The sequence below is a fragment of the Puma concolor genome, chromosome A1 (assembly GCF_028749965.1).
Source record: "Puma concolor isolate L17-30 chromosome A1, mPumCon1.1.hap2, whole genome shotgun sequence".
In the NCBI taxonomy this organism is placed as follows: Eukaryota; Metazoa; Chordata; class Mammalia; order Carnivora; family Felidae; genus Puma; species Puma concolor.
Window position 1 is genome coordinate 220561146 of NC_141667.1, and position 15657 is coordinate 220576802.

The 15657-nt window shown below is 35.9% G+C and overlaps 1 protein-coding gene across 2 annotated transcripts in view; it reads right to left on the minus strand.

The window, feature by feature from the left end:
* KPNA3 (karyopherin subunit alpha 3) overlaps positions 1-15657 on the minus strand; it is a 102389-nt gene that overhangs the window by 33708 nt on the left and 53024 nt on the right. For both annotated transcript variants that reach the window (XM_086712461.1, XM_086712468.1), the window contains exons 3-6: positions 787-876; positions 568-597; positions 429-481; positions 201-296 (exon numbers count right to left, since the gene is read on the minus strand). In XM_086712461.1, the coding sequence (XP_086568587.1) occupies positions 201-296; positions 429-481; positions 568-597; positions 787-876 (269 nt within the window). The remainder of the gene's footprint in view (positions 1-200; positions 297-428; positions 482-567; positions 598-786; positions 877-15657) is intronic.

Sequence of the window (15657 nt, forward strand, 5' to 3'; positions counted from 1 at the left end):
ATACACACACTTCAAATAGTAAAAAAAGAAGCACTCTAGGTCTAGTGAATATGATCACAGAATTAGAAAATTACATAAAAATATATAACAAATGAAAAACGTAATAAATGCAAAACCTAAATGAAGCCATTTGTTAAATAATAATCCTACATTTTCTGGTAAGTGAAAAAAAGTGAACAGGGACTCAAATCCATACTTACTTATCATCCCTTTCTAGACATTTGACTAGAATTGGTAAAATCCCAGATTTTATTAGGTCATCAATTGGTGGGTTTCTGTCACTGGATAATAGCTTTCTAGAAAAAGAAATGTAAGAAATTAATTGCTATAATTTTCAAACTATGAACAGACACAGCAATGTATTACTTCTAGCAATGTATTACTAAGACACCTATAATAATACTTCCTCTAGACAAATTAGGATTTACCTTGCAGCCTGGACAGCACTTAACTGGACCACTGGGTTATCACTTGTGGCATTCTGTAACAACAAATGTAAATTTTAGAAATTTAAAAAATATCAATTTCCAAATACTTCAAAATGCAAATATTAAATTAATAACATACCTGCAATATAGCTTCTAGTGTTACATTTTGCTTAAAAGAAAAAAAAGACAGTTCAGGGAAGAGTTTATTAGCAAAATCACATTTATTAAATCATCTATTTACTAAAGTTATGAGTTAATATACATTAATTATCATCATAAAATTGATCTTAAATTCAAAATGAAGTTCTCTGATTATAAAATTATTGTAAAAACACTTTACAACACCAAAGTAACTTACTGCTTTAAAATCAGCATCAACATCTGAATCTTCTAAGCTTTCTTCTTGGGGAACATTTCTTTTTTTCAGTAAGTGTTCATCTCTTTTGTTCTGGATAAGGATAACATGAATTAAATGTGTATACTACAAACCATTGACGGGCCACATTCTCGACTTGGTAACGAAATTAACTGGTAACAGTACAGCTTTCACACACACACACACACACACACACACACACACACACACACACACACACACTTATTAAACATGATAGTTTTGACCAATATCATGCCTCCCCATCTTTAGTAAAGATTCACATTTGGGAATGCAGTATTACTGTAAAGGTCTAGCAAATACATTTCAACTAGCATGCTAGCTTTCATCTACTTACTAAAGCAAGAAGTTGCCTAGATGGGAAAGAGTTTAATGCTCAAATGTTAAGGTCTGTATGCTTGTTGGGAATGTGGGGAAAGGGAATTCATTAGCATAAATGCCACCTACTTGCCAACATCTCATATTTAAATTCTTGCTATCTGGCTTTTACAAACAAAAATTCTCTTCTAGCAAATATATTTCTACATTTTATGGGATTTCAATTGTTTGTAATGGCAGCAACATACGCCATTTCACATATCACTCTGGATAAATCAATCTTCTTTTAAGTTTTTAGTTTGTTTATATAATTAAGTCTAAATAAATTAAAGTCTGAATGACTTCTAAAATCCTTTTCAATTTATAATTTCAAAGGCTGTACCACCTAGTCTTCAATACAATATTTACAGAAGTGTTTGATTATAACAGAAAGTTACTGAAGAGGTATTAATATTGATGTTAAAATTCAGATAAAATAGAAAGGTAAAACTGGAAATATATGTATATCTGAAGTTTTCTGGATTATCTGTACATCTACTTTTGTCCAATGTAAAAGCAAGCATCTTAAACAAACTGAGGCTTATACATATGCTAATATTAGATTACCTACCAACTTCTATTTATATCACAGCAGCATACTTCTTTAGCAACTACTCAATCAATTCTACATCATTTTTAAATTAATGCATTTCACAAATATTAAAATCCATGCACTAGGGGCGCCTGGGTGGCACAGTCAGTTAAGCGTCCGACTTCAGCCAGGTCACGATCTCGCGGTCCGTGAGTTCGAGCCCCGCGTCGGGCTCTAGGCTGATGGCTCAGAGCCTGGAGCCTGTTTCCGATTCTGTGTCTCCCTCTCTCTCTGACCCTCCCCCATTCATGCTCTGTCTCTCTCTGTCCCAAAAAATAAATAAATGTTGAAAAAAAAAATTAAAATCCATGCACTGATATTTTATAGTCTCAAGTGGCTCTCCACAAAATACTTATTAATTTATAGTGGAAAAACTTGGCAGACAGCATCTTAACCAAGTGGCAAGGGTTAGCATGAGTAAAGAACAAATCCACATTGTGTGCCTTCTGGTCTGATGCACTGAGAAAACACCACTTGTATGGTATTCCTGACCAAAATCCCCACCACAACCACCACCACCACTGGAGGAAAATGAGACAAACCTAAACCTGCCATTCTACAAAAACTAGTCTGTACTCTTAAAAAACGTGTCATGAAAGATAAAAACTGAAGAACTGCCAGATTGGATGAGATTGAGGAAAAGTGACAAGTGCAACGTCTAATCCTGGACTGGATCTTAGATTCATAAGGACATTATTAGGAATTAGCAAAATATGAATTAGATCTATGAATCAGTAAATATTTATCTGTGTTAATTTGACAAATGCAATGTGGTTACATAGGAAAGTGTATGTTTTTATGAAATATGAACTGACATATTAAGGGTAATGGGGCATTATGCCTGCAACTTAACTGGTTTAAGAAAAAGTGTGTGTATGTGTGTGTAAATCAGAGAGAGAGAGAGAGAGAGAGAGAGAGAGAGAGAATAAGGCAAATATAGAAAAAAGCTAACAAACAAGGAAGCTGGGTGTTGAGTGAAGAGTGCAGTGTTTTTTGTACTACTGCAAATTTGAATTTCACAATTTAAGTTTGACATTGTTTCAAAACTTAAAAGCATCCATGCATTGTACTTCGTGATTTGTAACATGGTTAATTTTAAAATCTTTTATATGGCAATTTTAACATCTCTTGGAATTTATTTAAAAGTTTCCCTAAGTTCATCCCATTCTATTTTTATTGTTTTCTTCTAATTATTTTCCAGTCTGAATAATGAAGCCTCCAAAGGCCTTTCAGGAATCATACTCTCTCCATTTCTCCAACTCCCAACAGGTATTTCAGGCATAAAAGCAATACAAAGCATAAATATAGCTAAAGCCTCTTATAAACAACAATGCCTAAAGCAGGGATAGCATTTTATCATGATATATGATGTTTGCAGTCTTTTTTGGGGGGGGAGGGGGGTAAGGAAGCTCATGTCTATACCTAATTTGCTAAGATTTTTTTCTTTTACCTTTTCAGCCACAAATAGGTGCTTCATTTTATTAAACTGTGCTTCTTTTGCATCTATTGATATTGACATACAATTTTCCCCTTTCATCTGTAATGGGGTAAATTAATTGACTTTCTAATGTTAAACTTAGAACCTTGCAATGTAAAATTTATAAGTTTGCAAGACCTGGGATAAGCTGTTCTTGAAATTTTTTTTAATTAAAAAAATGTTTTTAATGTTTATTTTTGAGAGAGGAGAGACAGAGTGCAGGCAGAGGAGGGGCAGAGAGAGACACACACACAGAATCTGAAGCAGGTTCCAGGTTCTGAGCTGTCAGCACAGAGCTAGACGTGGGGCTCGAACTCATGGATGGTGAGATCAAGACCTGAGCTGAAGTCAGATACTTAGCAACTGAGCCACTCAGGAGCCCCTCCTGAAAGTTTAAAGAGTTATCCTTTACTGGATTTAATTTACTAATATTTTATTTCGCATTTTTAAACCTATGTTCATAGGTGAAACTGGCTTATAAGCACCTTTTCTTATGCTGTCTTGGTCACATTCTCAATGTCATGGGTTTGCTAGCTTCACAGAACAAGTTGGGCAGTGTTCCCTCCTTACCTTCTCTAAAATCATTTAATAAGAAATTACCTGTTCTTTGAATGTTTGCTGGAGTTCTGTCTGCAAGATTACCTTTTCTTTTTCAGGAGGTTAGAAGAGGTTAAATATTTTTAGCTACTGAAATAATTTCTTTATTTTTAGAACTATTCAGGTTTTCATTTCTTCTTGAGTTAGCTGGGTAATTTTTTTTTTCCAGTAGGAAGTTGGTCATTTCAGCTAAGTTTTCAAATCTATTGGCAAAAAATTACTCATCATCAAATTGTGGCACACTGTTGGCAAAATGGCTGTAATTCCCCCTTCCAATTCCTCTGGATAGTCTGATCCTGCCCCCGCACTGATTCCAGGTATGGCTGTGTGACTTGCTTTGGCAATGAGACATTACTCAAACGTACTTGAAAACTGCTTACACATCTGAGGATGTCCTCTCTTGCTGCTCTTACAATTCTAAAACCACCATGTGAACACTGTGCTAGCCTGCTACAGGATGAGGCTATGTAGAAGGCAACCAAGGTCTCAGCCAATAACCAGAAAGTTGTGTGAGACCATCTTTAGATCATCTAATCACCAGCTAACCCATCATAAGTGAATGAGGGAACCCAGCAAATATCAGCTGAACTGGCCCAGACTAGAAGAACCACTCTGCCAACCCACAAAATTATTAGTTGAATAAAATGGCTATTGTTTGAAGCTACTTGGTTTTGGATTGGTTTATTACACAGCAAAAACTAAGTGATGTACTAATATTTTAAAACCTATGCCACATATACATTAATATGCCTTTTAAATTCCTATTATTATTTGTTCTATATCTCCACTTACTATAAATTTCTCTTGAGAAGTATTTTTTTAACTATTCAACAGGCTCTGACGTAATTATTTTTCCTATCGCTCATTTCTAGGTAATCATAATAGCCACTAGGATTTCTGTGATGGTCAAGGTTAGAAGTCCTTCCTTCCTTCCTTTCCTCCTTCCTCCCTCCCTCCCTCCCTTCCTTCATTTCTTTCTTTTCACACTATGAGGTTTTTGTAACTATCTTATTCCCAGATTTCTAATTTAACTGTATGGTGATCAGAGAATATAGTCTGCACAACACTCTGAAATTAACTGATATTTGCCTTATACCAGATTTTCTTGAAGTTTCTCAGTCCACAGGGTAGGCCAAATGAAATACCTAAATTTTTTTTTTAATGTTTATTTATTATTTTTGAGATAGAGAGACAGCAGGGGAGGGGATGAGAGAAAGGGAGACAGAGAATCCCAAGCAGGCTCTGTAGCTGTCTGTGCAGAGCCCAACATAGGGCTTAAACTCACAAACCCTGAGATCATGACCTGAGCTGAAACTAAGAGTTCAGCATGTAACACATAACGGACTGAGCCACCCAGGTGCACCTAAATATCCTTTTCAAATAGTTAGGTGCAAACAACTTAATAGTCATTGGCAGGGGATTGAGGGGTTGTGGGGTTGGAGATTGTGTGGGGGGGTAGGGAGGCATATAAATTGAAAGGAAAAAAATTTATTTCACTCTTAAACAAAATATGTGATTAAACAAATGCAGTGAGATCTAATGTCTAAATCATAAACTACCTCAATCAATCCCTAATAGTTTTGTGATATCTAAAAGATGTTAAATGTTGTGATGTTTCCCTTAAAATCTCACAATTTCCCAAATGTCCCTCTGGAGCCCCATGTTGCCTCAGTGCACTTTGGAAATTATAGCTTTATACTATCACAGAGCCATTTTTCAAGGGGTTTTATACATGTTTTTTTAGAAAACACTTGCAAATTAAGTTATTTAACTTTTCTTTCCCCTATTAATTGGTGTGTTTATTACTGACAAGAAAATCTACCACAATGATTATGTCTTTAAGAAATTCCGCCTTGTAATTTTGTCAATTTTTGCTTTATATGTATTTGGACATACAGCACAACATTGAGTTGTGACTAACTTGTTCTGCGAGCGTTCCACAAGATAAGCAAACATTTCTAATACATTTTAATTTGGTAAATGAGTAGGGTGTGATGCCAAATGTCATGTGGTCACAACTGAGCTAATGGCTCTTCTCACTCTCTCAGTGTGGGATTGTGGGGAGATCATCTCCCATGCTCGGATGCTTGGTCTCAGGCCACGCTGCTTGGCAGAAATCAGTGATTTTTCAGAACGTTGTAAGGTGTCCACAACTGGCACCAGTATATTTTTTGTCACTTCAAAGTACCAATGGACAGTACTTTGCTTTTCCACCCAAGAGTAAGCTTAGGATTTCTTTGCTTCATTCTAGGTCAGATTGCCTGCAGATATAGACCCTTCTCTCTGCTGCTTATTGCCAGTTACATTAAGTACAATATATGACAAGAGTTTATTAATACTGTAGTCAACATCCATGAGAACATATATAATAGCCCCCATGCATAAAAGGGTTGAAAAGAAAGGCAGTAAGAAGGAGATGATTACAGTGGAAGTTAGGAATGAAATCATTGAGAAGTACGAAGTATGCGAATGGCCGAAACTGCAAGATTTTGTAAGAAGTCTGCATCTGCACCTTGTCTGAAGGGGAGGAGGAGAAAAAGGCGGAGGAAACTCTCACTTCAAATGAGATTAGAGATGTGTAAAATGTGGGAAACAGTGCAAAATTTTGTAGAAAACCACCACCTGAATAAGGCTATATAAAGCAGTGTGAGCAAAGAACCTGTCTAATAACCATGCGATGTCACATTTCTACAAAATCCTGAAAAGGAAGCAAAAGCAAGTGTCATTGGATAGGTTTCTTGTTATAGTTGCATGAAAAGAAAAATATTCCATTGAGCCAATAGATAGTAGTGATTCTGTTACTTGATAGTGAAAGTCATCTACACAAACCCTCCTGTCTCCCTCACACCAGCCACGAAGGTTTCCAAAGGCAAGTGCAAGTTAATTTGTTTTTTTTTTTAACGTTTATTTATTTTTTTGGGACAGAGAGAGACAGAGCATGAACGGGGGAGGGTCAGAGAGAGAGGGAGACACAGAATCAGAAACAGGCTCCAGGCTCTGAGCCATCAGCCCAGAGCCCGACGCGGGGCTCGAACTCACGGACCGCGAGATCGTGACCTGGCTGAAGTCGGCCGCTTAACCGACTGCGCCACCCAGGCGCCCCTGTTAATTTGTTTTTAAAGTTATTGTAGTTACTTAGTAAATTGTTTCTTTTATCAAAAATAAAGTAATGAATCCCACATTTGAACTGAAAGCATCCTAAGTAAGCCAAAATATCCTAGGGCATGAAAATCATACATTACTCTTAATAAAAACTATGTATAAGCCAAGAAAACATAATCCCTGGGCAGGTTTCTGGTGATTTAATTAAGCATTAAAGGGAGCTTCATCAAACCAGTAACTTAAACTGTCCCTTTACTTGACAATCTAGAGATTTTTACCCTCTAAGACATTGTACTACAATAAATTCAGCATCCATAAAAGGCATCTCTTTCATCAAGTGGGAGGGGAGCTCAAAAGATATGGGAACGACCCTAGTTTCAACACCTACTTTAAGTTCAATCTCTCTCTCTCTCACACACACACAAACACATGATCCATTTTTAAAGTTCCTTTAAAAACCTATTATTAATCTATTACCCAACTATATATTTAACCTATTTAGACTTTCTGTTTTCTGACTATTAGGGTTGAACTACAGGGAATGCCCACTTTGTATGTTAAAAAGGTTACTTATGGGCAATTTCTTAAGACTTACCTAGTATTTTCTGAGTTAACAAATTGTATACATTGATGTCTATATAAAGTTCTTTTTCACTCCCAAATTTCTCTCTTCATCTTGAAAAAGTACATTCTATATCTAAATTCTATATCTAAATCTGTGGAATAAGCAATCACTTTTTTTTTAAAGTTTATTTTCAGAGAGAGAGAGAGAGAGAGAGAGAAAATCCCAAGCAAGCTCCACACTGTCAGTACAGAGCCCAATGCATGATTCAAACTCAAACTGCTGGATCATGACCTGAAGCGAAGTCAGACACTTAACTGACTGAGACATCCCCAGCAATCACTTCTTAAACACGTTATGAAAAAAATATCTATCAGCCCCACTTTGAATGCAACAGAATTAAATTTGTTTTTATCCAGCAATACATTCATTGTGTTAAATTCTTATCTAGCTTTAGTTCCTGTAAAATTAAAAATAAAATTACTTTTATTTCACAGAGCAGTAAATGAAGATACAGAGAACCTGGATAAATTAAATTATATACCTAGGAAATATCAGATAAGATTTGAACCCAGGTTGTGGCTGGTTACAGAGCTGTTTCTTAGATATATTTTACTACTTGCTTTATTTATTTATTTATTTTTTTTTTATCTAAAGGGTTCTAAAGAAGTAGGAAAAAATGCTCACAAGATAAGGCCTTCTCTTCAATATTAACATTTATGAAATGATACTACTGCTGTGCAGACATAAGGATAGTCACCCACAAGTTTTATATGTTATATTTACATTTTGGCCACTCTGCTCAGTGTATTATACTCTGATTAATTTCTTTTAAACCAAAACACTACTGGTTCATCAATCAGGTAAAAATCTGACAACATAACAAATTATTTTTCCTGAAGGATCACTTAGCTAATCTTATCAAACAACTGCTGCTTTCTTTTGGATTCTCATTTATTAATTCAAAGTTTTACATATACGATCATTTCAACAGACATTGGAAAAGCATTTGACGAAAGTACAACATCCACTCATGACAAAAAAACCTCAACAAAGTAGGTTTAGAGGGAACATAATAAAGTCCATTTATGAAAAACCTACAACTAACATTATCCTTAATAGGAAAAAACTGAGAGCTTTTCCTCTAAGGTCAGGAACAAGACAGGGATGTGTCCACTCTACCCACTTTCATTCAACATAGTGCTGCAAGTCCTAGGCACAGCAATCAGACAACAAAAAGAAATACAAGGCATCCAAACTGGTGAGGAAGAAGTAAAACTCTCACTCTTTGCAGATGAATGATACTCTGTATGGAAAATCTGAAAGATTCTACCAAAAAACTGTGAAAACTGGCAAATGACTCAGTAAAGTGGCAGGATACATAATCAACATACAGAAATCTGTTGCATTTCTATATACGAACAATGAAGCAGCAGAAAGAGAAATTAAGAAAAAACTCTCAGTTATAGCTGCACCCAAAATAACAAGATACCAAGGAACACACCTAACGAAAGAAGTGAAACACTGGTACTCTGAAAACCGTAAAAACACTGAAGAAAGAAACTGAAGGCGGGGCACCTGGGTGGCTCAGTCGGTTGAGTGTCCGACTTCGGCTCAGGTCACGATCTCAGAGTTTGTGAGTTTGAGCCCCGCGTCAGGCTCCGTGCTGACAGTTCAGAGCCTGGAGCCTGCTTCGGATTCTTTTTCTTTCCCTCTCTCTCCCCCTCTCTCTCTCTCTCCCCCCTCACCTGCCAGTGCTCTGTTTCTCTCAAAAATAAATAAACATAAAAAAAAACCAACAAAATACCAATAGCATTTTTCACACAACTAGAACAAACAATTCTAAAATTTGTATGGAACCACAAAAGACCCCAAATAGTCAAAGTAATCTTGAAAAAGAAAAGCAAAGCTGGAGGCATCACAATTCCAGACTTCAAGTTGTATTACAATGCTGTAGTCATCAAGACATTATGGTACTGGCACAAAAATAGACATATAGGTCAACAGAAGAGAATAGAAAACCCAGTAATAAACCCACAACTATATGGTCAATTAATCTTTGACAAGGCAGGAAAGAATATCCAATGGGAAAAGGACAGTCTCTTCAACAAACGGTGCTGGGAAACTTGGACAGTAACATGCAAAAGAAACCGGATCACTTTCTTCACCAAACACAAAAATAAATTCAAAATGGGTTAAAGACCTAAATATGAGAACCGAAACCATAAGAATCCTAGAAGAGAACACAGGCAATAACCTCTTTGACATCAGCTATAAAAGCTTTTTTCTAGATATGTCTCCTGAGGCAAGGGAAACAAAAGCAAAAATAAACCTATTGGGCCTACATCAAAATAAAAGCTTCTACATAGTGAAGAAAACAATCAAGACTAAAAGGCAACCTACATACAGAATGGGAGAAGATATTTGTAAATGACATATTCAAAATATACAAAGAATTTACAAAACTCAATACCCCCAAGATAAATAATCCAATTAAAAAATGGGCAGGGGTGCCTGGGTGGCTCAGTAGGTTGAGCGTCCAACTTCGGCTCAGGTCATGATCTCGCACTCTGTGAGTTCAGGCCCCGTGTCGGGCTCTGTGCTGACAGCTCAGAGCCTGGAGCCTACTTCGAATTCTGGGTCTCCTTCTCTCTGCCCCTCCCCCCACTCATGCTCTGTCTCTCTCTCTCTCTCCTCTCTGTCAAAAATAAATAAACATTAAGAAAAAAAATTTTTTTTTAAATGGGCAGAAGACATAAACAGACATTTCTCCAAAGACATAACTATGGTCAACAGACACACGAAAAGGTGCTTGTCATCATTTATCATCAGGGAAATGCAAATCAAAACTTCAATGACATATCACCTCACCCTGTTGGAATGGCTAAAATCAAAAACACAAAAAGAACAAGTGTTAGTAAGGAGGTGGAGAAAAAGGAACCCTTGTGCACTGTCAATGGGAATGAGAACTGGTATAGCCACTCTGGAAAACAGTATGGAGTTTCCTCAAGAAACTAAAAATAGATCTACCCTATAATCCAGCAATCACGCTAGTGGGTATTTACCTAAAGAATACAAAAACACTAATTCAAAGGGATATGTGGAACTCAATGTTTATCAGAGCGTTCTTTACAATAGCCAAGATATGGAAACAGCCCAAATGTCCACTGATTGATGAATGGATAAAGAAGATACAGTATATGTATATATTATTCAGGCCTAAAAAGAATGAAGTCTTCCCATTTACAATGACATGGATGGAGCCAGAGAGTATTATGCTAAGCGAAATAATTCAGAGAAAGACAAATACCATATGATTTCCCTCATATGGTTTCATTTATAAAACAAATGAGCAAGAAGAAAAAAAGGAGACAGAGAGACAAACCAAGAAACAGACTCTTAATTATAGAGAACAAACTAATGGGTACCAGAGGGGAGGTGGAGAGGTGGAGGGGTTAAATAGGTGATGGGGATTAAGGACTGCGCTTGTGATGAGCATTCAGTTGTATGGAAGTGTTGAACCACTATATTGTACACCTGAAAGTTGTACAGTTTTACAACAGAAAGGTGTACATACACCTGAAAGTTCACTATATGTTAACTGGAATTAAAAGAAAAAAGAAAAAAACTAATTCAGCATTAAAACCAATAACAGCATTTCATTAAGTTTTGATTGAGATAATTGTAAATTTGTTTTTTTTTTTTAATTTTTTTTTAACGTTTATTTATTTTTTTGGGACAGAGAGAGACAGAGCATGAACGGGGGAGGGGCAGAGAGAGAGGGAGACACAGAATCAGAAACAGGCTCCAGGCTCTGAGCCATCAGCCCAGAGCCCGACGCCAGGCTCGAACTCACGGACCGCGAGATCATGACCTGGCTGAAGTCGGCCGCTTAACCGACTGCGCCACCCAGGCGCCCCGAGATAATTGTAAATTTGAATGCAGTTATACGAAACAATGCAGAAATCTCTAGCTCAGGTTCTCTTAATTAACATTTTGCAGAACTATAGTATAATATCACAACCAAGACATTGACACTGATATAATCTCTTGATCTTATTCAGATTTCCTGTCTTACTTGTATTCACTGTATGAACGTTTTAAGTGTATTAAATCTATACAGTTTTATCACCTACACAGGTTCATATATCCATGATTTTAGTCAAAATACTGAACAGTTCCAAAAACAGAAGATGCCTTCCTGTTGCCTTTTTATAAGCAAACAACCTCCCTCTCCCTGTATCTAACCCTGGCAACCACTAATCTGCCCTTCATTCCTAAAATTTTGTCACTTCAAAAATGTTATATAAACGGAATCACACAGTATATAACCTTTTTGTGATGGGCTTTCTTTTGTCCAGCATAATTCCCTAAATATTTGTATAAGTTGTTGCATCTATTAACAGCTTGTTCCTTTTAATTGCGGAATGGCATTTCATGGCAAAGACATGCTAAAGTTTAACCAATTACCCTTTAAAGACATCTGGGTTGGTCCCAGGTTATGGCTATTCCAAAATAAAGCTGTTACAAACATTCATGTATAGGTTTTGTATGAATACCAGTTTTCATATCTGTGGAATAAATGAGTAGGAGTATAACTGGTGGTTATATAGCAGCTACATGTTTTCCAGAGTGATTATACCATTCCACATTCTCATCAGCAACATATGATTTAACCAATTTATCTGCATCTTCACTAGCTTTTCATGTTGTCATTATTGTTTATTTTAGCCATTCTGATAGATGCTTGCTTAGTTGGTTTTAATCCATAGTTCTCTGATGGCTAATCATGTATTAATCATCATCATCATCATCATAAGTACCATCTGTATATATCCTTCACTGAAATATCTCTTCCATCTTTGCCCATTTTCTAATTAGACTCTTTTTTGTTTTTTGATTTTTTTAATATTAACATTTAAGAGTTCATTATATATGCTAGATACTAGTCCTGTATTGGATGTGTGGTTTTCTTCTTGCCTCTAGTTTTTATTTTCATCTCCTTCACATGGGTTTTCACAGAATAAAATTTTTTAATTTGTTAAGCTCCAACTTTCTTTTTATGGATTATGCTTTTGTGGTCAACTATAAAAACTCTTCGCCTGGCTCTGGATCCTGAAAATTTCCCTCCATTTATAGTTTTATGTTTTACATTTAAATCTAGGATCCATTTTGTGTTTTTGTATAGGTGTGACAATTAGGTTGAGGTTATTTATCTATTTATTTATTTTTGCTCATGAATTTCCAACTGTTCTAGTACCATTTGCTAAAAACGATATTCTTCCTCCATTGAATTGGTTTCGCACCTGCTAAAAGTAACTTGAGTGTATTTGTGTGGATTTGTTTCTGGGTTTTATCTTCTGTTCCATTGATAAATGTGTCCAAGAGCCTTAATATTGGGTAGAGCAATTGCTTCTATGTTATTCTTTGTCAGGATTGTTTTAGGTTTGTAGAGTCTGTGCCTTTCCATATACATTTCCGAATAAGCTGGTCTGGTCTACAAAAAGACTTTGGTGGGATTTTGATAAAAACTCCATTAAACCAATAGATCAGAGAATAGGCATCTTTACTATGATGAATTTTCCAGTTCATGACCACAGTATACATCTCTCCATTTACTTAAGTCTTACTTGATTTCTTCCATCAGCATTTTATAATATTCACCATACATATCCTATACATGTTTTGTTAATGTATAACAAAGTATTTTATTTTCTTCAGAGTGGCTATAAATGGTATTGTGCTTTTAATTTTGGTTTCTGCATGTTCATTGTTAGCATATATAAGTGATAGACTTTTACATGTTAATCTTGTTTCTGTGACTTTGCTGAACTCAATTATTAATTCTAGGAGCTTTTTTGCAGATTCTATATTAAATAAGAGCAGTAAGAATAGGCATCCTGCCTTGTTCTCAGATCTTAGGGGGAAACCATTCAGTCTTTTCACCATTAAGTATGATGTTAGCTGTAGGTTTTTTTGCAGATGTTCTTTATCAAGTTGATCAAGTTCTAGGGGCACCTGGGTGGCTCAGTCGGTTAAGCATCCAACTTTGGCTCAGGTCATGATCTCATGGTTCACGAGTTTGAACTCCGGGTTGGGCTCTTTGCCGACAGCCTGAAGCCTGGAGCCTGCTTCAGATTCTGTGTCTCCCTCTCTCTCTGCCCTTCCCCAGCTTGTGCTCTCTTTTAAAAATAAAAAATAAAATTGAAAAAAAGTTGAGCAAGTTCTATCTGCAATGTATTAAGAGTTTTATCAAGAATGAGTGTTGGTTTTTGTCAAATGCTTTTTCTGTATCAACTGATATGATAATATAAATTTTCTTTATTATCTTGTTAATATAGGGAACTTAGGGTTTTTTTAAAAAAGATATTTTACTAAAAGGTCAAACAAAACAATTATACTGTATCTGATTAGTGAAAGTATGGCATTTTGGTGGTGGTTTTCATTATGTTAAGAACTTAATGTGCCCCACCCCCAGATCTAATGACAATAAAATCCTATGGGATATCTAACTGATAAGTCACCAAGAGAAGATTATATAAAGTTTAATATAATTTGCCAAAGTTAAAAATGCCAGTGATAGGCTTTGGATGGATTTTCAACTCATGAGGCATTATTCACTGAACAAACATTTATATTGAGAGGCATTATAGCATAATGGTTAAGAGCTTTCCCATTTATCAGCTGTGTGATTTTAGGCAAGTTATTTAATTCCTATGTGACTCTGTTTACAACATGATCTAAAACAGAAGTACAGACCTCTGTGTAAGTGTTGATGCATAAGTACCTAATTAAATAGGAAAGTAAAATATCAAGGAGGTAAAGGCAAAAAAGTTCAGAGAAAAAAAATTTGAGGCCAGTAAAACACTACATATTAATAACTAGAATTCATCTTTAATCTGACAGAGCAGTATCAATGTTATTCAAAGTATAGTCCTTAGGGGCGCCTGGGTGGCTCAGTCAGTTAAGCATCCGACTTCAGCTCAGGTCATGATCTCACAGTTCGTGGGTTCGAGCCCTGCATCGGGCTCTGTGCTGGCAGCTCAGAGCCTGGAGCCTGTTTCAGATTCTGTGTCTCCCTCTCTCTCTGCCCCTCCCCTGTTCATGCTCTGTCTCTGTCTCAAGAATAAATAAACATAAAAAAAAAAACCAAAAAACAAAGTACAGTCCTTGGACTGGCTAAGATTTTCTCAAACTCTATGTTACAGGTCTGCCCCAAAATATGGAGATTTTGCCAGAAATCGATTGTCAAACTATACACATTGTTTATTTACATTATTTATTTATTTAGGCAGAAGGATTTTTTTGGAAAAGGAAGCAGTCAGTCCCTTGTTTAGTATTTTGACATAAGCTCCCTAACTTGTCACAGATTAGGACTTTTGAGTAGCACTGCTCTGTAGCTATAGTATTTTTTCTTGAAAATTCAAGAAATTATTTAAATACACAGAAAATTTTAACATATCATAATCAATTTCATTCTTGAAAATTAGCATTTAATGAGTATGAACTATTGGTCCAGAATTTGACTAGGCATTTAGGGATGGGCTGGGAGAGAGATTTGGGAGTACTAGTAGTGGGGGAGTGTGGTTATTACCTTCACTTAAGATGATTACAATCCAATAAAAATAGAGCTCATCTATGAAACTCTGGAAACTAGCTTTCTTGTATTAACAAGAATCTCAATGTCATTAACGACAATGCTGTGATTTTCTCCTTAATGGAGCTATAGAGATAGCAAGGCTAGAAGTAGATAGACACTCTGACCATAAAGAATAAAGGAATCTTCTCTTGAAGGGCTCTCCATACCTCTACAGAATGGTATCAAAATCAATTAAGCTTTGTTTGAAGTTTAGGCTTTGTTTCAGGAACTGTTCACATTCTGGGGCTTACTCAGGGAATTCTGAAATGTGAAGTAAGGAAATTTCTTGAGATTTCCTTAATTAATTTCATTTTTGGTCCTTCTATAAGAATTTCTAGGAACTAATTCTAGTAACCGGAAAGGAATAATTCTTTTTTAGGAATAAAAAGAATAAGAGGACTCTAAGGCAAACAAAGTGGATATTAAAAAAGATGTACTGTGACAAGCAAGAAATTTTAATTCTATAAATTAAATACAGAAGACAGTACAACTATAGAAGAAGGAACAAA